General features: G+C 41.5%; 2 protein-coding genes across 4 annotated transcripts; both read right to left on the bottom strand.

The window, feature by feature from the left end:
- Nucleotides 1–100: 100 nt before the first annotated feature.
- Nucleotides 101–8,276, bottom strand: ppardb (peroxisome proliferator-activated receptor delta b). The gene is made up of 8 exons (XM_030732948.1): nucleotides 7,872–8,276; nucleotides 4,884–5,288; nucleotides 4,627–4,778; nucleotides 4,372–4,510; nucleotides 3,371–3,573; nucleotides 3,073–3,279; nucleotides 2,731–2,974; nucleotides 101–2,048 (listed from the first exon to the last, which is right to left on the bottom strand). The coding sequence occupies exons 2-8, from the start codon at nucleotides 5,227–5,229 to the stop codon at nucleotides 1,801–1,803; spliced, it is 1,539 nt and encodes a 512-aa protein (XP_030588808.1). The 5' UTR covers nucleotides 5,230–5,288; nucleotides 7,872–8,276; the 3' UTR covers nucleotides 101–1,800.
- Nucleotides 8,277–11,654: 3,378 nt separating this feature from the next.
- On the bottom strand, nucleotides 11,655–24,033 carry LOC115782937 (differentially expressed in FDCP 6 homolog). Of its 3 annotated transcripts, none has more exons than XM_030733484.1 (15): nucleotides 23,979–24,030; nucleotides 23,769–23,821; nucleotides 23,152–23,263; nucleotides 22,811–22,943; nucleotides 21,073–21,381; nucleotides 19,299–19,439; nucleotides 18,997–19,182; nucleotides 17,995–18,222; nucleotides 17,755–17,901; nucleotides 14,773–14,881; nucleotides 14,384–14,682; nucleotides 14,135–14,301; nucleotides 13,658–13,856; nucleotides 12,774–12,864; nucleotides 11,655–12,405 (listed from the first exon to the last, which is right to left on the bottom strand). In XM_030733484.1, exons 5-15 carry the CDS (start codon nucleotides 21,166–21,168, stop codon nucleotides 12,212–12,214), a joined length of 1,857 nt encoding a protein of 618 aa, XP_030589344.1. In that variant the 5' UTR covers nucleotides 21,169–21,381; nucleotides 22,811–22,943; nucleotides 23,152–23,263; nucleotides 23,769–23,821; nucleotides 23,979–24,030; the 3' UTR covers nucleotides 11,655–12,211. The 3 variants fall into 3 exon arrangements, with proteins under 3 accessions (XP_030589344.1, XP_030589342.1, XP_030589343.1); XM_030733482.1 differs by having other exon boundaries at nucleotides 12,212–12,405; nucleotides 21,073–21,333; nucleotides 23,979–24,033; XM_030733483.1 differs by lacking the exon at nucleotides 23,769–23,821 and having other exon boundaries at nucleotides 12,212–12,405; nucleotides 23,979–23,995.
- Nucleotides 24,034–24,279: the final 246 nt, after the last annotated feature.

Genomic DNA, 24,279 nt, shown 5'->3' with positions numbered 1-24,279 from the left:
CCAGAGATTTTATTGAGCGATGCCAATCACAGCAGGGAGCCACTTTGAAACGGCGTATGATCAAAAAAAAAAAAAGGAAGAAAAAAGAGAAAAATCAGTGTTACCGTTTCTAATCAAATTTATAAGTGAGAAAACTAAACTAATTGTCAGATAGGTTACACATGACCATTAAGAAGAAATCATTTCAAGTCTTTGTGTGAACAAATATGTCAGTCCATCACTTACACAGCCATAGAGGTAGCTTACATCAACTTTTTTCTCTTTTTTTTGGTGTAATTTCTCCTTTGCCAGCTTGGCACACTGCACACCAGCCAGTAACATCTGAATTGCAACGTGTAGCAGGAATTAAGGCCAAAAAAAAAAAAAAAAAGTCAAGGATTTTGATGAGACAATGGAATAATGTCACAGATCATACATTAGAGGTAGATAGGGATCAAGACAGAATAAGAGCACAAGAGGAAACTTCTGCAGGCGGGCTGTGTGCACCGGTGCTCATACAGAAAACACAGAATATGGGGAAGAAACAATTAAAAATTCTGGATTCTGGCTACAGTATGATAAGGCTGTTACACTCTATGCCTCGCCTTTCAAGACAGATCAGTCTGTACTTAAAACAAAAAGGTATTAAAAGCACCCTTTGATACTGGAAGATATATGTTCAATTCTCATTAAGTTTCCCAGTAACAATGACATATTTGAGTATGCTGGTTTAAGGTAAATTCTGCACATGAATCCAAAAAAAATCCAAGCTCCTCATCAGGGAGAGGTTTGGTGGTATGCTTGATGATATATTTGGTGTAATTTAAACTAAACAGGTAGGCATGTAATATGAAAGAACACATATGAACTCATTTATGAAACAAGTTGATAAATTCATGTTTTGCCCTTAGAAATATAATCAAAAATTACAAATAATTTGTTACAGAATTACAAAGAATAACCTAACAAATATATTTAAATGGCAAATTCTGTATATTTTGCATATCAAAAGGAAGAACGAAAACATGCTGTCCCTTGTATTTCAATGGGTCATGTATAGTGTCAGATTCAGAAATAAAATCTGTGCAGCACTGTCCACTAGTTCGCACTTGGCTAGATGGCTTTTAAACAAAACCTAAATAAATTGAATCTCACATTTATTGACAAACAGCAACTGGTACTGCCCACATAGTTGCATCACAAGAGCGCTCTACACTGCTGGAGCCAGCCCAGTTTGTGTTCTTTATTCCAAATGGCAAAGTGGTGGTCGGTGATGAGGATGATGATGGACATGATGTAAACAAATACCACCTGCTGCATCTTTCCTTTCAGTGAAGTCTGAGAATACAATACAATCGCTCATTTGTTTGAACTGTGCCACTGGTGTGAGAACGTGAAATGCTTTCCCTTTGCAGCAAAAACACAGAGCTGAGGGGAGTGAGGACGAGCTCCCTCCACGCACTGCTCTGGGGTCAGCTTTGCTAACAGGATGAAACGGGAGCAGCCTCGGTGAGAAAACATATCATTCTTCCTGTTACGTGACCGTTGTGGGAAACTGAGACTCGCAGCAAATGATTCCAGATGCTCGTCACATGCATACACACACACACACACACACATACACATGCGTAACTGTGCTGAGGGTTATGCTGATACTGTGAAGCCTTTGCTGATTGTGTTTGCCCTACCGGGTGAATCTGCCTCATCTGCACGTTAAAAATCCATGCCCATACGTGGAACAGTGCTTGAACTGAATGCAGTGTTTTATTATAAAATTCAGTCTGTAACAGTATTGCTATAAGCATTTTGTGCTGGAGACAACTAATACATGTCTTTGTAGATCTCCTGTAGTAGAGGGTGAAGCGAGGTCTCCGACTCAGTCTTTTTGATCTTTTGGACAAGCTGAGCGTTCTCCGTAACCAGCTGACGGAGGTCAGCCATCTTCTGAAGCAGTTTGGGGAAGAGGTAGACAGAGTCAGAGTGATTTGCTTGGAGGTGGAGGTCCAGGGCCTGAAGGATGTTGTCCTGACTCTGCTCCACCTGCTTCACGTTCATTAACCCGGGACGATCTAGCACAAAAAGAGGAGAAAACTTATGATGAGTCACAATTTACACTGGGCAAACAAGACTTAGACGCACACAGAAAAGGCCATTTAAAACTTGCTCTGTGCTCTCCTTTTTCACTTCTCTTTCCCCTCACACCTTCACAGTCCCAGCAGTTGGCTGCCTCTCTCTGAGACTGGTTCTGATGGAGGTCTCTTCCTTTTAAAACAGAGTTCTTCCTTCCCACCTTTGCTAAGTGCTGCTCATAAGGGATCATCTGATTATCGGGGGTTTTCTCTCTAATATTTTATTTATAATATACCTGACACTATAAAGAACCTTGATGCCACTGCTGTTGTGAGTGATATAAATAGAGCGCAACTCAAATTGAACTGAACTTTAATAATTCAACTTCGACCCAGAGTACGATGCATAAAACAAATAGATTACCACTTTATTTACCTTACTCTCTTAACTAAAATAAAAATCAGCCTCTCAGCTATAGTAAATATTGGGAGTGACTGTTTGCTGTGACCATTCAGCTGACAGCACACACATACCTATTCATCATTGCTGAATGTTATAAGACTTAAACCTTCATTGTACTCTAATTTTTTCAATGCAATGCTTTCAAAGATGTTTTAAAAGCCAGACACGCTGCACAAGACTTCAATCTTCATTCCTGACCAGAAAACCGCTCAGCCTCACCTCCACAGAGAATAATGGCAGCAACAAACAAGGCCAGGTCACTGTCATCCAGCTCCAGAGCATTGAACTTAACAGCAAACTCAAATTTTGGCTCCATGATCTCACTGAAGGGCTTCCGTAAGCTGCGCAGAAACTCCCGTGTCACAAAGCCTTTGCCATTGGCCACCAACAGTCCATCTTTATTCATGAGCGATGGCAACATGGCAAAAATAGCCTCGTGCACACCATACTTTAACAAAGTCACCTGCAGAAAGCACACGAACAGCTGTCCATTAGTGCTTTTCTAAACACCCACATACAAATGATCTTGTTGTAGAACAAAACTGTGAGATAGCGGCTCACCTGGTCATTAAGGAAGAGGTCCACAAACCCTGGAATGCACTTGGCAAACTCAGTGAGCTCTCGCACAGTCTCCACCGTGGTGCACTGACAGCGGTAGAACACATGAACCCCAATCTCCTTGGTCAGAGGCGCACCTGGAACTAACTGGCTCCACACCAAACCACTCTCTGCTTTCCAGAGGGTGTCCACATCGTAGATCACAAAAGGCTAAAAAAGGAAAATTAATTATAAAGAGAAAGATCTGAGGGCTACATTAACATTACTGATTTTCATATAAAGCTGAAAGCCAGGAACATACTGACGTGCTGCTGGTTTTGCCTGACAAGATGCTGCGGGCCCTCTTCTTGGTCATACTGAGGTTCTTCAGGTAGGCTGTATTAACTTGTTTGGCCAAAGTCTTCAGGTCTGAGCCACCTGGTTTGCTGAGGTTCAGCTCCTCTGCAAGTAGGCCTGCCACTAGTTTCTTCCTCTCCGCCTCAGGCATTCGTCCATATCGGATTGCTGTGCGTGCGCACACACACACACACACACACACACACACACACACACACACACACACACACACACACACACACACACACACACACACACACACTCAGCTGGTCTAATTTTGAGAGGATATTTTCTACACTAATCAGTTCTGAAACCTCTTTTTGTTTTGGAACAAGTCAGAGCATTAACAATGCTATTCACCATGCCTGTGCTGGGAAAGATTTGAAAGGATCTGATGTGAAACTGCAGATTTGTTGCCTACTTCAGACACAATAAAACTCTCCACTTGCATCTCTCAGTCCTCTCTAGGTGGTCTTCAGCTAGGATGCTAACAAAAACTAGCCAGTGCTCACACATCACCCCCTATTCTTGCTGCCCTCCACTGGCTTCCAGTGAAATGCAAATTCATTTAAAGATTTTATTAATAACATATATAGCTCTACATGGCCAGGGTCCTGTCTATATAAAACACCTCATTCCAGCAGTCAGCCTCTCCAATGATGTGATCAGGGCTGAGCAGGGTCTTTTAAATGTTTCACATTCTTATTTTAAAACCACAGGTGACCACGCTTTTGAGGCTGTAGCTGCTAAACTTTGGAACAGCCTTCCATCAGGTCAGCTGAATCTGAGGTTTGTTTTAAAAGACTGCTGAAAACTCATTTTTTAGATAAGCTTTTCCTTAATCTTGTGCCCATTATTTTTGCCTCTTGTTCTTCTAATGCGTGTATTGAAGTATTTATGCAGGAATGAATATAAGACTACATGTTTGACTGTGCATTTGTATGTCTGAACAAGACTAACTCTCACCATCGTGGGACATTCCCAAAGACAGGCACTTCTGGAAGCGACAATATTGGCACTTGTTACGATTCTTCTTCTGAATCTTGCAGGAACGCTCACAGCGCTCATATTCCAGTTTCATCCGCACAGTCCGCCGGAAAAAGCCCTGTACAAAGCAAAACACATCTAGTTAAGCAACACACTATGGCAGTACATGCCCAATCAAAACATTCACATCTCATTAAGATAATCTGCTGTTATTTAACAAAAAAAAAATCTTACCTTGCATCCTTCACAGGCATGTACGCCGTAGTGGAAGCCAGAGGCCTTGTCCCCACAGACCTTACACTCCACACTGATTCCAGAGGCTGTGCTGTCCTCTCGACCCAAACGCAGCTGTTCTGAGAGCGAAGGTGATGAAGTATGGGACAGGTCTGCATAAAAAGAAAAGCAGAGGTATTTATTCTCAAGTCATGTCTGCCTGAATATTTCACACTTAAGTTTAGTAGGGAATAAGTCATGAGAAATAAAAGTCTTACCCGTGTAGCTGGATGATGCGCTGCTGTTTTGCTCGTTGTAACTGTTCTCCTGATCCTCGCCTTCTTTCCGTCTCTTCTTCTGGTCCCTTTTCGGGTATTTAGAAGCAGGCACTACCTCTTCCTCCTCCTCCTCCTCCTTGTGCTCCTCATCTTCACTTTCCCTGCCCTTTAACTCTTGCAGATCTGTCACCTCAGAGACACTTGTCCCACCACAACTGTCCGAGCCTACAGACTCTCCCTGTGGTGGCGTCCACCTGACATCAGCCGCGTCCTGGGGGCCCTTTGGCTCGCAGTAGCCGTTCAACCCGTCATGTTTCTCTGCGGCAGGTTGTTGAAACCCTTCCATGGTTCCTGTTGCAGCTGATTCAGCAGCTCATCTCCTGTCACGTAGCCATCATAGTTCCACTATTTAAAAACAGAATCAATTGTTTGAAATACACCACATAAAACCAAAGAATTCTATGTATATGTTAACATGAGGATTATATTCAGAAGTATAAAGAGTAACTAATCACATTTAAAAACCCACATATCATCAAGGTTACTATTTGATCAAGCATGCGAGTGGTTAACAGTCCAGTTTCAGCTTGCCATAATAAACAGCAGAGCCAAAATAGTTCCCTAAATGTCAGTTTTATATAGCCACAAATTCATTTTAGTACAGCAATAATAACTGAAATGACTGCTGTTAAGTAATGCTTGACCGGGTCTGTTTAGGTGTCTTCCAGTCAGGTTTTGTTTTAGCGGCTTGGGAACGTCTTTCAAAGAAATAACCTCATGACGTGACAAAGAGGAGAAATTGCACCTCAATTATTGCAAAGAAGGTGGGGCAGACAAGACAATAAAGATATATCTCATTTTAAATCCTGACTTAAAACTTGATCGCACATTTTACAGGAATATTAACAGAGAATCTGTTTGAGGAAATTGTGGTCTAGGCTCTGTTGGACTTAAATACTTTGTTACATGCAAAAGTTTCAGAGCAAAGGAATAACGCAGTACTGGTCACTGATTTGCAGAACTGTCCGGAAAAGCCTGTAAATGAATCTAGAGACTCTGTCAAAACTTCTCCCACTTGGGGCGCCCGGGTGGCTTAGTGGTGAAGCTGGCAACCACATATGCTGCACTGCAGTGCGGGTTCGAGTCCCAGCCTGTCGCCAATTTGCCCACGTGTCTTCCCCTGTATCTTTCCCCCATTTCCTGCCTCCCTCCACTGCTCATAAAAGCTACTGTGGCCAAAAATGCAAAAAAAAAATTAATTAAAAAAAAAAAAAACTTCTCCCACTCCACACTCCTCACTAAGTACTTATTAGTGAGCGGTATGGAGAGTGAAGATGTGTCTAAGAGACAAAGTCATGCTTAAACAGCGGTTTTCCTGACAAGTGGTTCGCAAACAGTTAAAGCCAAAAGTATGCTGTTACCTGCATTTTTCTGTTATCATTGGCTATTTTATAAACCAAAAATGTATTTTAAAATTTAAGTCAATTAAACACCACTTGCAAAAACATGTTAAAAATCACAGCCCTGGTGATTTTTCCATTCCATTGGTAGGCGCAATAAGTTAAAAATATAAAGCTACTTTCAGCTGCTTCCTTATTCCCAAGGTATCGCAGGTAGCTTTTCATGTTTGATTCGGCAGATTTTTTAACACCAGCTGCCCTTCCTGACACAACCCCCAAACTCCCAGAATTCAACCGGGGATCTTTTTCTTGTTAGGCGAATGTGTAAATGACTACACAATGGAGCCATGCCATGGACTGGTACTTATCTAGCACCTTTCTAGGCAATTTGAGCACTCAAAACCTGTTCTACTATAGGTCTCATTCCCACAATCACAGACACACATACATACAGTGCTTTTATCTATGCCTAAATTATTTTTATCTAACACTCACACACACTTATCCTTTATGCTGCTGCTATAACACAGTAATTTTTCTTGCACAAGCAATAGAGTATCTATCCATCTGTCTATCTAGAGTTATGCAGTGGTATCCCAGTGGTAATCTACCAGTGGCAGATACTGGTGTGTTTTTCTGATTATCCATTTTCTCTGGCTTTACTGCTCACAAATCGGCAAGAGAAAAAGTTGAAATACTACTAGAGTTCAGTTCATAGTTAATATTTATTTTGTCTCTGCCACATAACAAAAACATGAATTTCACAATCGGTGCAACGCTTTTAAACAAAAGCAGTTTTTGCCTGACATTTCCTGTACAGTTCAAGCGGCTGTTCGTAATGGCAGAGAATTAACTTTGTCTCTAATAGAGCTTGAAGACATCTGTATTATTGTTTGCCTCATTTCCATGGCAGGGTGCGAGGGGTACTTGGCGGCTGCTTTTAAAGGGGACAGGGTGCATGCACTGTGTACACACTGAGCGGTGTAGATTGCTGATGGAGGCGGTGGGGGAGAGGGCTTTGGGCTGGGGGTTACTTTTTTTTCCTTTTTTTAACCCCAGGGCCCCCTAGTGGATTAATGCGTCCTTGTATGCAGCTGTGCCTTGGTAAACACCTACAGTGTATACATTATTAGAAATATATATGGGCTTCTTTACATAAAGAACACACTCGCTGTAAATCAAAGGCTACACACTGTTTTCGTAACGCTTTCAGTTTATAAATACGCTCCAAATTAGGGGTGTTAGGACTTGTCCAGCAGACAACCTGTCACACTGGTTCTCGGAAGTATCTACTACCATTACCGTGAACTGTATGAGTCACTGACAGGACTGTAACTGGATACGAGCCTTTGAGAAATTAGAGGACAGAGAAGTTACAAAACAAGGCTGCCGTCAAACTCCCCCCCTCCTCTTAAAGTTTAAACCGAGCCGCTTCAACCATCGAAAAGCCTCGGCTCGGTTAGCAGCCAGTTAGCCACTAACCTTGAATTGAGACCGAGTCCTACTGCCAGCTAGCCGTTAGCACGGCTGACCCACATTCCCGTTTGTGCCTTTAAATAACGCTAGCTGTCCTGCCAGGTTAGCTTACCTCTCCCGGTTGTGCTGCTGCTTCAGAAGACGTTTACGCCGCGGCGAAATGCCAGCCGGCCGAGACAAACAAGCCGCAAAACCAGTCCCGAGTCCCGTCCCGGGTCGATCGGCTGTTGACAAGTTTGTTTGCTTGAAGCAGGAGTTAGCTTACAGCGGGAGCTAACGTCAGACTGCTAACTACCATAAACTTAGACCGAGTCAGGCCTCCGTCCATGTAGAGACCGGGCTGACAGACCGCCGAGCCGACGAGAGGAGAAAAACAATGTGGAAACCTTTGTGGGCTACCATGTCACATGCAAATAAGCGGAGTTAACTGGTAATCCCTCCCCGAGTCGACCCATGGCTTTGCTTTTACTCTGCTTTGCTTTGCTTTGCTTCACTCCCCTCTCTCCTCCTCCTCCTCTTCACTCGTCACATGCCACAGCACAGCGCCCCCCCCCCCCCAACACACACACACACACACACACACACACACGCACGCACGCACGCACGCACACACACATCCGACTGGATGCAACTACTGCAAACAGTTTATCTGAAGAGTCAAGGTCTCGGTTAAATACGGAGTTGTTTTTAACATGGACACATATTCTGGCCAACAGCTTTGAATATTTGCTGAAACATACACACACATACACACACGCAGCACGTGGCTGAAATCCATGTATCTATCAATCGAAGAGCCTTTGGGGGAAAAACATGCAATACAGCTAGTTTTTATACACATGAAAACAGATTTGGCCCTGATGCAGCAGACCCTGCATTGAAGAGGAGTTTTTTTGGGTTTTTTTTTTAACTATTATTTTATGGTTTGGATTTCTAAATTCATTTCGGTTTAAATAAACAATTACAGTACAACATTTAAAATTAGTAACATCATGCTATAGGTGGGTGGGGAGGGTGGTAGCAGAATATTTCTCCTTTAAACTGATGAAAATTTAAATGTCTGCACATTCAAATGTCATGGTTTTAGTCCTACTATATAAAAATAAAATTCTCCCCGGGAAAATATTTGTAGGTCCATTCAGCTGTATACAGACGCTTGATTCTGTCAGTGAATTTCTTTCTTTCTTTCTTTCTTTCTTTCTTTCTTTCTTTCTTTCTTTCTTTCTTTCCCAAACTTCAGTGATGGAAACAAGCTTCCATTTGGGGCTGTATGCCAAATCTGAGAAATTGCTGGGATTTTCCATTGATGCAGCAGACCCCATAGCAAAGAGAAGGTTTTATTATTTTATGGTTTATATTTCTAATGTCATACTGGTGGAGAGGGCGGGTAGCAGCATATGAAAATTTGAATGCCTGTGCATTCAAATCTCATGGTTTTATGGCTGCTACATGTAGTTGGGGAAATAACTATTTGATCCCCTGCTGAATTTGTAAGCTTGCTCCCTTCCAAAGAAATGAGTCATTCATTTTATGGTAGTCTAACTTGAATGGAGAGAGACAAAAAAAAAAAAATCCAGAAAACACTGCATAAAAGTTATAAATTGATTTGCATGTCATTGAGTGAAATAAGTATTTGATCCCCTACATCCCAGCCAGAATTCTGGTTCCCACATATTGGCTGTGTGCCCATGTGGCACACAGATTGCAATCAATCAATCAGTTACAGATTCTTCTGATCTCAATTTATGTGTATAAAGCACACCTGTCCACAGAATTTGTTTCTTCCATCCTAACCTCTCCAGTACCATGGGCAAGACCAAAGAGCTGTCAAAGGACATCAGGGACAAGACTGTAGATCTGCATGTAGCCGGGTGGAAAATGGGTGGGAAGACATTTTCTGTTGCCACTAGTGGGCGATTATATTTTCCTGGGAGTCTTCTTTGGTTTGTGTAGGCAGTAGCTGAAGGGGGAGGAAAACTACAAATCCCCCACAGGAAACAGGAAGTTCAATTCATCTGCTCTATCAGACCAAGCAGAGGGCCACACTCAAGAATTTTGGAACAAGTGATTTGAGGTAAACTGGCCCATGTCATGGAATCTGTTTATATGTAGCTCTAGCTCAGGTGTATCTGTATATGTTTTATATGATGTGTTAACTCTTTTGAAAATGGTGGTTGTGCCATATCTACAGGCTTGTTGGTGTTGTTGAAGGCTGACTGACCATGCAGGCCTGAAGGGATGAGGGCCATGTGTTTTCCTTGCCGTTCATGGTATCTCCTATGTTCTGTATTTGGTTATTTGATGTTTTCTTTCTGACCTTGAGTGAAGATGATGTCTTTTCTTTTTGTTCCTTATAAAACTGTTGGACTATCTCCATTTGCAGGTGGGCCCCAAAGCGACGTACTAGGAGTCAGTATTGTGTGAATTTCACTCTTTAATGTGTATAATTGTGAATTGTCTTGTATCTGATGTTTTGCTCTCTTGTTGAAACAGGAAACTAAACCGCTACAGTTGTTGGTGCACTCAATTAGAGATTGGTTTCCTCCTTGAGGTTTTTAAAGATCTCCGTTTGTTCAGAATAAAGGATCTTTTTAAAAAAAAAAATAAATAAATTTTATAGTGTTTTGTCTTGAGCTCATTTGGCTAGACACCACACACACAAGACTGGAATGGGATACAAGGCCATCAGCAAGAAGCTCGGTGAGAAGGTGACAACTGCTGGTGTGATTATTTGGAAATGGAAGAAATATATAAAATGACCATCAGTCACCCTCAGTCTAGAACTCCATGTAAGAGCTTGCCTCATGGGGTGAGGATGATGATGATGAGAAAGATTGTGGATCAGCCCAAAACTACACAGGAGGAGTGTGTTGATGATCTAAAGGCAGGTCAGCTGAAATCAAAATCGAGCTTTTTGGCATCAGTTCTACCCGCCATGCTTGGAGGAAGACAATTGCTGAATATGACCCAAAGAACACCATCCCCACAGTCAAGCACGGAGGTGGAAACATGATGCTTTTGAACTGTTTTTCTGCTCAGGGTACAGGATGACGTCACCACATTGAGGTTCCAATGGTCAAGGCCATGTACCATTAAAATCTTGCACAAAACACTTCTTCCCTCCACCAGAACACAGAAGATGGGTTGTAGATGGGTCTTTCAGTGTGACTGTGGCCCAAAACATAATGTCAAGGCTAAAGAAGAGGCACATTAAGGTCATGGAGTGGCCTAGCCAGTCCCCAGACCTCAATCCTATCTGTGGAGAGAGCTGAAGCTTTGAGTTGCCAAGTGGCAGCCAAGAAACCTAAAGGATTTAGAGTTTCTGTAAAATATTTATTTTACTCAGTGACATTTAAATCAGTTTATAACTTTTAATGTAATGTGTGTTTTTGTTTTGTTTTTTTTTAAGGGAATTTTGGCAGTATGTGGACATTTGTGCATTGTTATATTGAATCCAGCTGCCAAATACAGCAGCTGGCCTGCAGTTTGCGTTGTTTGTCAGGGGATGTCTCTGTTTGCTCGTGCGAACCAGCGCAGGGTTTTGTCGCCAGGAGGCCTCAAATTAGTCAGCGGTGACACATTTTGGTCTCACAAGTGAAGCAGACTCAAATTCAGACTGAAGCGGACGTGCAGTTTGCAACTTCAGCAGTGTTGGCGACAGCTACTTCCACCATGTGTGGTCTTTTGTGTTTATGTCCCCTTTGTGTTACTACTACTGGTTTCACAAAATGTTGTTTAATCTTCCCATTTTGTAACGTAGCAGTTTAGGTTTTAACCAAAGTGGAGTTTTACATTTTGTTTGAACTGCATACCGCACGCAATTTAACACAGTGAAGATACAGGCATGACTTCACCCTTCACTCTTTTATTTACAATAATGTTAAATGACATTAAAAAACAGGAAGTTCAATGAGTTTTTTTTTCTTTTTTTCACGCCTCTCCTTTCTCTTTCCTGTTTATCAGGAGTGAAATTGTGGTAAACTTTAATACTGAACCAACTTTTTACATCAAAAAAGTCTAGCCGCCTCCTACAACCTTCAAAATTACACCAATAGAAACTGAACATTGGCATTCATATATATGACAGAGCTGAACAAAATGAGCTTCCTGTGTTCGTGTAGGCATTTCTCTAAACACCAGAGCTAACCTTGTACTTTCAGGATCTTTCTTACAGCTTGTTTTCCTTCCACTGAGGTATCAGTTATGTTCACAACAGGCCTCACCCAGGTGGCAGTCAAACCATTACGTGAGAAGGGGATACTGGAAGACACACTCTCATTAAAATGTTTTAACCTGTTGCTGTCTGCGATACGAGGTCAGTAAATTCAGTATTTAGTAGATGTGGTAGTACGGTAAATTCAGCGTTAGGTGCCCGTCTCCCCGCTGCTTTCATATTTCAGATGATCATCTCCAGCCCTTCCTGTGACGACACAGTCTCTATGATTCATCAATTTAGGGGATGTCCATGTCGCCATTAGATGCATGGGAGTGACGTTTGTCTAAATCACACCCAGCTCTGTTGTCAACGTTTTCTTTGCTCTCCTCTCGATCCCCCGATCCCGATCTCCTTCTGAGGCGCAGCCCAGGGTCTCGCTGCGCCGGGATCTGGAAGGTCGAGAAAGAGCTTCCCAGCGATGGTCTCTTTTCTGGAAATGAGAACAACAAAGCAGGCACATGAAATCAGACTTTGCCTTACCTGTCTGCAAAAACCCCGCAGACAGACAGAAATAAAGACAGAATTCACAGTTTAAAAAAAAATTTGATAAATGAAGTATCAAATTTAAGGAAGTATATTTGCAGAACTGCACAATGAAATATAAGCATCACCTATTTTTAGTTAATATTCACACCCCCTAAGCAAAGAAAATGGTCACATGATAATCTAGCCTGTAACACCATAGTGCTAGAACTAGTTAACACTCCTCTGCTGGTATGACACACTGAGCAAAAAGTTGAAATTTAGGTCTTTAAATGTTGGATGTTTAGCATGTCGTCACATAGATGGGACACATACCGCCTGGCCCGATCGGTCGCATCAGTCTGTTCATCTGGACATTCCAGTGTTTGACATTGGTGCTCGCCTGGCGAAGTTTCCTCTGGGCAGCCTGCCAGAGAAGAAAAGCTTATCAGTTACTGGTAAAACAAGCAAGCAAACAAACTGATGACTGCTTCACAACTGTCAACTGGTGAAAATAAAACTAAAAATTTACTCAGAAGATCCACATAAGTGGTGATTCTTCTGCTAGTTTTTTTTTTTTGGTGACCAAATAAAGTGCTGCTGGCATTATATCCACCTACAATTGGTTCGTTTATTTATATTAAAAACATTAAATATTTCATCACATTACAACATCAAGTGATGTTCATTACTGCCACCCGTAAGGCCCGATTAGGTCACCTTCGTAATAGTGATACCATCATCAAAGTATGAAATCAAAAAGATGGAGTAGCCTCCACTGACTCAGCATAAGACCAAAAATAATAACAGATCAGACTTCTGTTTGAATCTTGTTCATGATGTGCTTTTGAAGGACCAACCATAATGGCAGCCTGTTTGGTCTCATTAATGTCTGTGCTGTATTTGGCATCCTGTCTTGTCATTATTAACTTTAAATGTATATTTGTGGCTCTTCCTGGTCATCTGTCTTCATTTGACAGCAGGAGCTGTGATGGGTGGTTTTTGTTTTTTATTTCTTGTTATTTCAGTGATTCTCCTGGCAGTTTTGCAGCCTCTCACTCAGGAACACATCCTGCTGATTCCTGATTTATTTGGGAAATGATAGATGGCAGCAGCTTGTTAATTTCTCCCATGTTGAGGGGGTCTGTAGTTGATATAAGTGCTATAAACTTCAGTAAAATGTTGTAATTCATATATGGTCAGTGTTAGTGTCTACCCACCACGACATCCTGGTCAACTCTGTGCCGGGTGGCTCGAACTTCCTCCAGCTGTCTCTGCGCCTCGTCCAGGGCCCGGGATTTGGCCTCCATTTCCTGTTTCAGCTCCTGCTTCTCCCTCTGTGTCTTCAAGATGTACTCCTCTTGTTCCTCCTGAAGGGTCATCAGGGCCTTCATTTTCTCCTCCTCCTCAGCCAACAACCTGAGCACAATGTACAATGAAAAAAATTACACTTTGATTTGATCTTTTGTAACTGATACGTGGGCCTTTCAGCAAGCCATTTTGGACCTGAGATGGCGTACATCAAGAACGCACAGTGATCTAGGTGACTGCAGTGTTAAACAACTTCCTCTCTTTGCAGCTCAACTTCCTCAGGAACATCATGCAATATGAGCTGAGTTTAATAATACACAGCAGTACCTCCCTGCCTGCTAAGCTTTTTGTACTGTACACCTGAGCAGCTGCTTAAACCACTTTACCCTGCTTGAGCGTAGCGGAAGGCCTCTTCATCCAGCCTGGCTTTAATCTCTTGCTGCAGCGCCTCCTCCAGACGCTTCTGCATCTCCTCCAGCTCCTGGATCCTCTTCCTCTGCCTCTCTGCTTCCTCCTCTTTCAGAGCCATCTCTGCCTGCATACTGACCCGGGCCTTGAGACACACAGAAGAAGCAAATTAATGTCTACCCACATCCCTCTGCTTTTAGAATTTTTCTTCTTTCCTCCATGCTCACCTCCTCAGCTTCACGAAGCTGAATCTCCAGGGCACGTTGGAGCTGTTCATGCTGCTGGCGCCTCCTCTGCTCATCCTGCTCCAGGAGGGCCTGAGCCTGCTTCTGCGCCTCCTTCAGGAGCTCCAGCTCCGCCAGCTTGCGCTCCCTTTCCTCCTGCAAGGCCCGCAGCCTCTGCAGCTCCTCTTCCTTAGCCTGTCGCCTTTTTTCCCGAAGCTCACGCTGTTCACGTCGCTTAAACTTCAGATCTTTGTGAAGGGATTTCTTCCCCTCCACATGCAGCCTGATAGCCGTTTGAATGGCTATAAAGAAGACAGTGATGTTAAAATCGAAATAAGATGATTAAAGCTTTTAAAACTAGCCGGTATTAATGAACGTGAGTCTCCTTTGACCTGTAGTCCACTCCTGTCTCTGTTTGGTGTCTGAGGCACTCATTTCATATGTCTTGGAGAGGGTTTTAAGACAAAACATGCATCTCTTCCCGTCTCGGTCTGGCAGCACCTGTTCAAAAAGGGGACACACATAGTAGTTGATTGTGAATTGTTTTGTACAGTTCTTGAGACTAGTTCTTAGACATAAAAGCAAAAAAAATAAAAAATCAGTCATGGGAAAAAAATTTTTTAACCATTCTGAAAGCTCAAAAAACATCTGCTTCCTATAATGGAGCGTGATTTCAGTAATTGAGCGTGTTTCCATTGAAGTAACGTGCAGTGTGAGGTGATGAACTTATGACTTAACTAGTTACTCATGCAAGAGTTTATATTAACAGGGTTTCTGTGATGATTAAAATGTGGCCATCCCCTTCATCCAAGTCACCATTATAATATTCAAAGATAGAATAATCTGAGTTGTGTTTTTAATGAGCAATCATTCACAGTCCAGGCTGGATGAAAAACATCGACATCGTCCCAGTTCAAGAGACGAGACAGGAGGAGGAATATGATGGAATTTAGGAATTTATAGGAAAGCATGTAGAGAAGCTAGAAAATGTTACAAAAGCATTTCTAAAGACCTCAGCGTTCATACGGCCACAATAAGACGTAAGACAGACTCTCTATAAACAGAGGGAATTCAAGAGTGTTGCTACTCTCCATAGGAGTGGGCATCCTGCAGTGATCCCACCAAGAGAACAACCCTTAGTCCTAAAATTGGTGAAGAAGAACTAACAGCAAAACACCTGCAGCAGTCTCAGTTCCTTTGTTCATGTGTCCATTGCAGCAATAACACAAAACAGAAGTAGCGTTAATGAAAACCAGCCACAGGGAGGCCATAACATTTTTAGATGCCCACTCCCAGTACCAGGCCCAAGCCCGCATGAATGGGGACAGTTGTGTCAGGAAAGACATCCGGCATAAAGTTTTTGCCAAATCAAACATGTGCATCATCAAGAAGTGCTCCCCCCCAAAATATTAAAATACGTTGTCATAATGACACTGTGTGTCATCATATGGGGACATTACATTTAGGCTTTTCTGCTCCTTATGCGTCATTCTGCTCAATAAAGTGTTTTATAACACTTTATTGAGCAGAATAAAGTGTTATAAAACACTTTATTGAGCAGAATGACGCATAAGGAGCAGAAAAGCCTAAATGTAATGTCCCCATATGATGACACACAGTGTCATCATATGGGGACATTACATTCTGCTCAATAAAGTGTTTTATAACATTGTTTTATAACAATGGTGACTTTATTATGCTGTGAAATCAACCCATTGTCTTTGTGTGAGGAAATGCTTTAAAAACACACACACACACACAAACTTTGATTTTATACTTATACTTATCAAAAAAGGTTGCAAAAAAGACAACCTGGTTATTCTGTAACACATCTGAGGTGGTGCTGTGTGGACTGATGGGACAAAGGTTTTATGCAGTGAGGAGGGCAAAAAGGCACTGCACACCCACACCGAAACCTCATCCTAGTTGCAAAGCATTGTAGATGGAGCATACGTCTTCATCATCATAGACTGCGGCTGCTTCGCTACCTTCAGAGTCTGGATACTGAGCGCTCAAGTAGAGTAGAAAAGTGCTATATAAGAACCAGTCCATTTACCATATTTTGATGTAATTAAGGGAACAATGATTTAAATACAAGGAAGTCCAGAAACTGAAGCTGAACCTGAATGGTCACCAAATGGTTTGTTGCATGATCTGAAGAGGGCTGATCAATCAAGACATCCCAGAAATGTTGCGGCATCTCTTGAACAGCTACAGGAAACATGTGATGGAAGTTGTTACTGTCAAAGGGGGGAATGTACAAGTTACCGCATTCAGGAATTCACTTACTCCTTCTCAGCCGGCTCTATGAATTATTACTCAGTGCTGACATAAAAATAGATCCCATTGTATGTTTAGTCATCTTTGATTGTATCTTGGATGAAATTCAGACCACATTTTATGAGTAATCAGTGCAGTACAACTTTGTCTTACTCAGTGTGATACAGTGCTAGATTGATGGACTGCTAACTGAATTTGTGTCCATATGAAAACACACCAAGAGACCCAAAATAGCAATGGCTTCACTCTTACTTCTGCTTCACATTCAGAGTTTGTCATTTAGGAATGAGGCTGGCAGACTAATCGCTTCAGTTCGCTTGAGCTCTGTGCGATTTGTGAGGAAATCTGGTTGTGAATGTGACCCATGTTGATCTTGAGTTTCTAATCTGACCTTTTTTGCATTATGGCACCTAAACACAATGTCAAAGCAAAAGACTGATTGGAAACGAATGAGGGGAAGAGATGTTCAGAATTTTGCATTTTCTTCCTTTTTTTTTGAAGGGCAGTTCAATTGTTCGAGAGAGGCTGGGTGTCTTTTGTGAATTTTCAGCAGCCCTCACCTTCACTCATCCTGCATCTTAAAAGAACATCATGAATACTAAGTGCGACCTACTGAGTAAAAACAACTGGTGGGATTATTTGCCAATGTTTTACATTTAAATTGAACTATATCAAGTTCTTCTCTTCGTAGCACTTGAACTGATGTCAACATGAATTGTACCACTCTAACTGTGAGTGATTACTTTACGCTATTAGGGCAGTCTTACAGTTTTTCTCTCAGTCAAGAGATGATCTAGTGAACATCACAAACATTTGGGAGGGTCTTTTTGTTTTTCATCTTGTTTCATTTTTGAAGGAAGAAGATTTCAAATTTTCCAATAACTTACAAGATAAAGATGAAGGGCGTTAATCAAATACAATAAATATGTGTTAACCTTGGAGCACCCTGGGGGAGCCCCCATCCTACACTGAAAACCACTGCCTGAATAATAGTTTAACTCCTCATTGTGTGTTTCTACTGTGGATGAAGTGGTAGAGATTTTTTTTTATTAGAGTTTCTCTAGCTGTAATAGATTATTTCTCCAGCAGTTTACCTCCACACAGCAGTTCTCATCCAGGGCTATGTTGCCTTGGCACTCCTTGCGGTCCTCTCCGGTGTAGTAGGACAGGTTGCTTGGCTTTAAGGTGAACCACCGTTCTTTCCAGTTTCTCCTCAGCTGGCCTTTTTTCCATAGATAACCCTGAACGCACCCAAACAGACACGCAAATCACTGAAACACAACTGAAATGTGGAGGAACAAAAACAGACTTCTGCAGGCCAATCAGTTTCCTACCTCTTTGAGGACATCACCAACTATCTCCCTGTACACTTCCTCTATAGCCATGCTGATGATGCTCCCATCAATTCCTCTGGTTACCTTTCCAGAGTTCATCATCTCTAGAAACATCCAAACAGTAATTCCACTCTGCTGCACTGATTCTTGAGAGAAGAAGTCCTCTAATTCGACACAGTTGAACTCAATACTCATAGCCATGCATATTTTCTTGAGGAGGTACTCCACCTGCATAGGAAGAGAGCTGTCATTTGAACTGTCCGTGGATGCTGTGCTGCGCTCAGAGAGCAATTATATTACTCCCAGTTATTTAAAACAGAATTTAACAGAATTTTTTTTGTGACTTTCATCCGCTTTAATGAAGAGCTAATTTGTAGAAATGGTTTGCTTCCCAGTACACTTTTAGTAGTTTAAAAGCCTTCTGCTTAAAACACAACCACTAAGATTGCATCGAACAGTCTAGCTGAAAGCAACTTTTGCTATTTCACAATATCTTGTAACAGTATAACCGCACCGTAGCTGTCAACACACCACAGGGTGCTTTGCACAGTGGCTTGTGTATGAAAAACGCTCCAGAATAAAACTGGATAATGTTTTCTTAAACTGAAAGAAACGACCCCGCCTTTGAAATTTGGGGCTTTCTCTTGGCAGCGGCTGTGACAAATACACGACAGGAAACCAAAATGAGACTCTGCAAGTGAGAAACAAGCCCACACTGCTGCATGAAAAGAGCAACGTGTTCCATGCAAGAAACAAAGTTTCAGCCGGTGTGCTTGGTGATTGTAGAAGATCCAACAACATTTTTAGATCGAAGATTACTGACTGTTGAGTTAGACTCAACAACAGAGCGCAGCAACGTCCAATATCTGCGTGGCTAAATTTGGAAAGGAGTTTGTTTTGCCACACAAACTTGTGATTTTTCTCTTTCAGTTAGATTTTTAACAACAAGAAATAGCACATCATAATAATGGAAAGAGTCGCTGTCATTTGGGTTAAACCCACCTCATCAGGGACCATAACCAAAGGGTACTTGTCCTCAGAGAGGAAATTAAAAAGGCACCAGAGCCGAAAAGCATCCCTCTCTGGTAAAACGGTGCTGCTGTTTTTGTCCGTCTGGTAGTTCTTCTTTGCCGTAAGAGTCCAGCAGAGCTCATCTACGTTTTCCTTAATAAAAGAACCTTCCACAACCTACAAAGACACAAGAGCAGGATTCAAAAATAGCTGTCAGAATGATCGACAACTTGGTGCTTCCAGTTTGCTGAAACAAAGTGATCACACAGTTGGTTTGTTTTTTTAAAAATTACCTTATCCAGGATGTATTTGTTGAGGTAAGGCATATAACCCTGACTGGAAACTGGGCCATCGTCGTCATCCCTGAAGTGCTCCTCCAAAGCCACCGGGTCATGTGGGATACACAAGACTGTGCACAGGTTGTGAGACAATACCTGAAGGATCACAATGTAAGGAGGGAGATATTTAAAAAGAGGGGAAAACACTGGAACAGACAGTAATTTTAGTTATGATTATGCAACACAGGACTATAGGAAATGCTGTCCTTATATACTACTAACAACCTCCCCTACACAAATTAATCTTTGTTTAAAAAAGACATTACACATCATGAGGTGAGATGGATGAAATCATATGTAGAATAGAAAAGCAAAAAGGCATGCTCTATAGATAGCGGGCAGCTGAATCAGAAAATGAGGGCCTGTAAACTGTTTTTGCTGCATTGCTTTTTCTAAAAAAAAAATGTTGTTTGCTCAAGCATTAAAAAAAAAAAAAAATCACCAGACTCAGCAAGAAGCTTCAGTTTTCGAGGAAATCTGATTGGCAAATCTTTCAGATATACTGTTTTAAGAGTGGAATTACATCAGTAAAGCACTAGAACTGTTTTAAGATTTAAAAAAGATGAAAATCAAGTGCAGTAAAATGTCTCCAATTACATTAAAAACTGAAAGCACTATACATTACTCTTTGTAACCAGTGATTTACTAACAGTGGGTCAAAAACAGTTAGATTCAATAAACGCTCTTCCTTCTTGTTCAGTTTCTTCAGTTGAGAGAGCATGCAGAATCTTGAGGTATATCATGCATTTTATCAAACAGCTAGTTTCTCTCTGTGTTGAGCCATAACCACATCCTGTCTCCATTTTCCAGCACTATAACATCTGTCACTTTTGAGGTCACACAGCATGCAAAGTGTCTGCCTGCGAGTGCCTCTGAGAACACGGCGCCTGTACGCAGTGCTGCATGCATGAGGGGGATAAGCCTAGTCATGAGGCTGACTCGCTGTGAGCCAGGAGCGCCGGGCAGCACATCGCAGGAACGTGGCGGTGGATGGAAACGGAGTCACAGCGAGACCCAGTGACATAACAATGAGATCAGCGCAAATGCAATGACCTCGCTGAAGCCCTGTGGAGAGAGACCACGGTGGCCAACATGTTTCCACTTTATGCCTGCTCTCACTGTAACAATGTTCTTTTTGACATTCTCAGCCTCATGTTGTGAACATACTCTATTCAGCAGGCTGTGCTCTGGGCCGGTGCAGTGCCAGAGGTCCCTTTGCACTAACAAAGCTGGTACATGGAGACCCAGAGTGAGCACAGCTTGGAGATGAGGGCTCCCATTCATGTACAGACTGAGAGCAAACTGTTACTCTCGTGCTCTTGCCAGACAGAGGTGCATATTGTGCCCTCTTTCAGCAGCTGAAAGCATTTTATTCAAAATATAGGGAAGAAATTTGTTCCTTGTTGGCCAGTAACTAGCTGAAAAAAAAAGAGCTTTACACAGGAAATGTTGTTGATGATGATGGTGATAAGTGACATCAGACGCTGCACACTATTATTTCCTCACACACAAACACAGAGTAAAGAAATAAAACATGAGATTTAGTTTGCTTCGTGGTTGAACTACATTCACCTTCCTCACACTGAACTCTCTTGACACAAAATTGCAATGAGGTAGGAAATGAGGGTACACAGTAAGAAGCGAGAAAGTTCTCAGACAAAAAAACAAAAAAACAAACAAAAAAAAGTTTCTCTTGTCACATCTTCCAGGTAAAGGATCCCTCACTCACCTTCAGCTGAGACTTGGACACCTTCCCACTCTTCTCCAGATCCAAGGCTGTGAAACCATACCAGATGGATTTGAGCAGCTCAGACCGCAAGTCCATGTCTGCTGCAGCGTTATTTTCTGGTTTCCTCCTCTACGTCTCTTCTTCTTCCCTGTACTGTTGACACGGGTGTGAGGCAGACACCCACGCTGTGCTGCTGCTGTCAGGCAGGCATGTGGCTTTACCATTCTGCTGGCAGCGGCACCTGCTGGATGACCGCGGTCACTGATGGAGAGGGAGGGTCCAATTGTTTACTGCAGCTTCAGATCCTGCCTTCCAGTGGCAGAAGCATTTCAATTAAAGAAATAAAAACTCAGTTACACATAGTCTACAAACCTCTGACTTGTTAGGTTTAGTAGCCTACTTATGTGTGGAAAAAAAGTTATTATTATAGTTTTTTTTTTTTTTTTTATGTTCTGAGATTTTATCACTGATTTATTGAAAATCTGCATCACCTTCCTGGGATAGGGAATACTTTGCATAAAGACCATCCCGTATCTCTGGGAGGTAATGTTTGGTTTTGTTTTGAGCAACAAGAATTTGGGTTTTAATATTTTATCAAATATTAACACACTATGGCATGAATTTTTAATCTTAGGAGGAAAGAAATCTTTCACCTTAGTTTGTTGGAATTTGGGGGTCCCTGATAATATATCAATCATAAAATATGCATGCTTGGGGCTAAAACAGATCCTGTTGTGGCCCTGGCTCAAGATTGGTGCTCATTATCACCTGGTGATATTGTCACTATGGTGCTCCAGCATGGACCCCTTGATTGGCTCACTGTTGCCTGAGAAAATTGCTGCCACGATACCCTAGCAGGGTCTCCTTGACTGAGTCACTGTCACCTAGAAAAATCAGAGCCCTGACCTCCAGCAGGCCCCGGGGACCCACAAGAGAACCACTGGGAACCTTGACTTCCATCTTTCATTTTCCTTTTCATCCACAGACTTATTGTCATTAGACAGGATATCTTTTTCAAAATTAGGAATCATAAAATTAGAACTGGTCATACCCTAAATGTTTGATCATGTTCCATACACCCACAGAATATTTGTGCATCCATTTCTGGTGAGTAATAGTAGACAATACAGCAAAAAAAAAAAAAAAAAAAATGTTGATAACTATGCATCCCTGCACATCTCCATCCATAAGTATAAAATTGTTCAAAGAAAAGTGGTTTAACTGTCTAACCTAAAATGTCTTTACGCAATCAAATATGTTTTTTTTTTTTACATATTCGTGCACATTGCAGATATTTTTATGCAATGTTATTTAAATTTAAACATTTTGAAAAGTGAGATTTATCTGACCTTCTGCGGGCAGTGTGTGCAAGCTGGCTATGGCCCCAAAAAGGACTGTTCCACCCCCAGACAATAGCTCAAAACCACACCTACCCCAAATTCATTGGTCAAAGACTTTCCATCAGACTTTATGAACTTCTGATTTACTTAAAAAAAAAAGAAATAGGGGGTAGGTTGGGAAAAATAATGGTTTGTTGCCTGAGGGCAATGCCATGCCATAGAGGGTTAAAAAATTTTGTGTATGTCCTCTATTTCAATGATATCTGCATTAATGTGTGAACATAAGCAAGGGTTCACAGTATATTGTGAAGTGGCAATTAAATGACAGTGAATGGTAAATGGAATGGTATTTATCTAGCATATTTCTACCCAGTTGAGCACTCAAAGCACTTTCTCACCTCACACTCCAGTGATACACTAGGGGCAACTCAGGGTATTTTACCCAGGGAGGCAGGCATGGGGACAGATCCACTGACTTAGAAGTAGAAGTAGAAGACCTACTCTGTCATCTGAGCCACAGCCACAGTGCATCTGCAAAACATGCCCACATCATCACTCCTCCACCACCGTGCTTGGTCTCTAGAAATCTTGTGGTCAAATGCAACTTTAGAAACCCAATTTATGCTACCAGGTTAAGTAAGAAGAGGTTTTCTCATGGCAGCCAAACAAGTTATACTTGTTCAGTCTTTCTCTAAGACCACTGCTGATCTCTTTCCTTCTGTGCATTCTGTTCACACACCTGTGGCTGAAGGTTGTTTATTCATATCTATAGTGGTCAAGTGCAGTATCTTGGTAGTAGTAGGCGCAGCAGGAAATTCTCTCACACCACCTTGGTTTATCTACTGGTTTCCCTTGAAGAAAGGAAGAGGAGAAATGGCATGTAAATATGTTTTATGTCATGTCCTGTTCTATCATTTAGTGATGTAACCTTTTTTTCTCTATATAAATTATCATAAATAATGTATCACCAAAAGCACTACTGTGAAGCTGGTACCAAATAACCGCCCCTTGTGTAACTGTTGCCTTCAAGAGCCTTTAAAAGAATAGTAATTACAAGTTTTCCTAAATATGACTGGAAATTTCTATGAGATGTGATCTTTAGTTGTTTTAAGCACCGGAGATTCAGCTAATCTAATGCGGGTTGTTTTTGCTCTTAGTTTAAAATATGTGCAATAATTTGTCTTTGGGTTCATTTTAGCTAACTTTAAACTATAGGTTAAAGTTAGCACTTAGCTTCATGTTAAGTTAGCTTGTGTTAAATGTCGGGTTTTTGTTAGCGAAGTCTAACTGTTATATTGTTTGTTTTTTGCATTGTATAAAACATTAACAAACAGTCACTTGATAGCTTGATTTTACCTTAGTCTGGTCTGATAATCATCCATGTGTCATCAATATTCAAATAATGTTAACTGGAAAAACGAAAAAACTGTTATGGCTATTTAAATGGTCACTGGCACACACGCTGCACACACGCACGTATATATATTTTTTTTAATATGTGACAATAAAATTAAAAATTACAAAAAATCTTCTAAATATTGGTCAAATAAATGAAACTCCACTTACTTTAGCTCTCCCTGGAAATCTCTGTCCGTCAAATTATTCAGTTTTATAAAACGTTTAATACATTGAATTATTATTATTATTATTATTATTATTATTATTATTATTATTATTATTATTATTATTATTATTATCCTGAGATTTATCTCCTTTGCAGATAGGGGGAGGCCGCGGCAAAAAGCGGTCACTTTCGCGTCGTTACCATGGAGTTGTTTACAAAACTCCGTTGCTCATTGGTTAACAACGTTGTCGTAGCAAAAGCGCGCACGATCATTGGCTGATACGGACTCTTGTTGCGACCAAT

Source organism: Archocentrus centrarchus, chromosome 7 (genome assembly GCF_007364275.1).
Source record: "Archocentrus centrarchus isolate MPI-CPG fArcCen1 chromosome 7, fArcCen1, whole genome shotgun sequence".
In the NCBI taxonomy this organism is placed as follows: Eukaryota; Metazoa; Chordata; class Actinopteri; order Cichliformes; family Cichlidae; genus Archocentrus; species Archocentrus centrarchus.
This window is presented reverse-complemented; position numbering and strand designations above follow the sequence as displayed.

What these genes read in the sequence shown, in the direction of transcription:
- ppardb (XM_030732948.1), bottom strand. Translation starts at nt 5,229, where the DNA reads ATGGAAGGGTTTCAACAACCTGCCGCAGAGAAACATGACGGGTTGAAC. An exon ending in ACCTCTTCCTTAATGACCAG is followed by an intron (nt 2,975 to 3,072) that starts GTGAGCCGCTAT and finishes TGCTTTCTGCAG; the next exon opens with GTGACTTTGTTAAAGTATGG. An exon ending in TGCCATTATTCTCTGTGGAG is followed by an intron (nt 2,049 to 2,730) that starts GTGAGGCTGAGC and finishes TTTTTGTGCTAG; the next exon opens with ATCGTCCCGGGTTAATGAAC.
- LOC115782937 (XM_030733482.1), bottom strand. Translation starts at nt 21,168, where the DNA reads ATGGACTTGCGGTCTGAGCTGCTCAAATCCATCTGGTATGGTTTCACA. An exon ending in ACAAATACATCCTGGATAAG is followed by an intron (nt 19,183 to 19,298) that starts GTAATTTTTAAA and finishes GTGTCTTTGTAG; the next exon opens with GTTGTGGAAGGTTCTTTTAT. An exon ending in GCGACCGATCGGGCCAGGCG is followed by an intron (nt 12,406 to 12,773) that starts GTATGTGTCCCA and finishes TCTCATTTCCAG; the next exon opens with AAAAGAGACCATCGCTGGGA.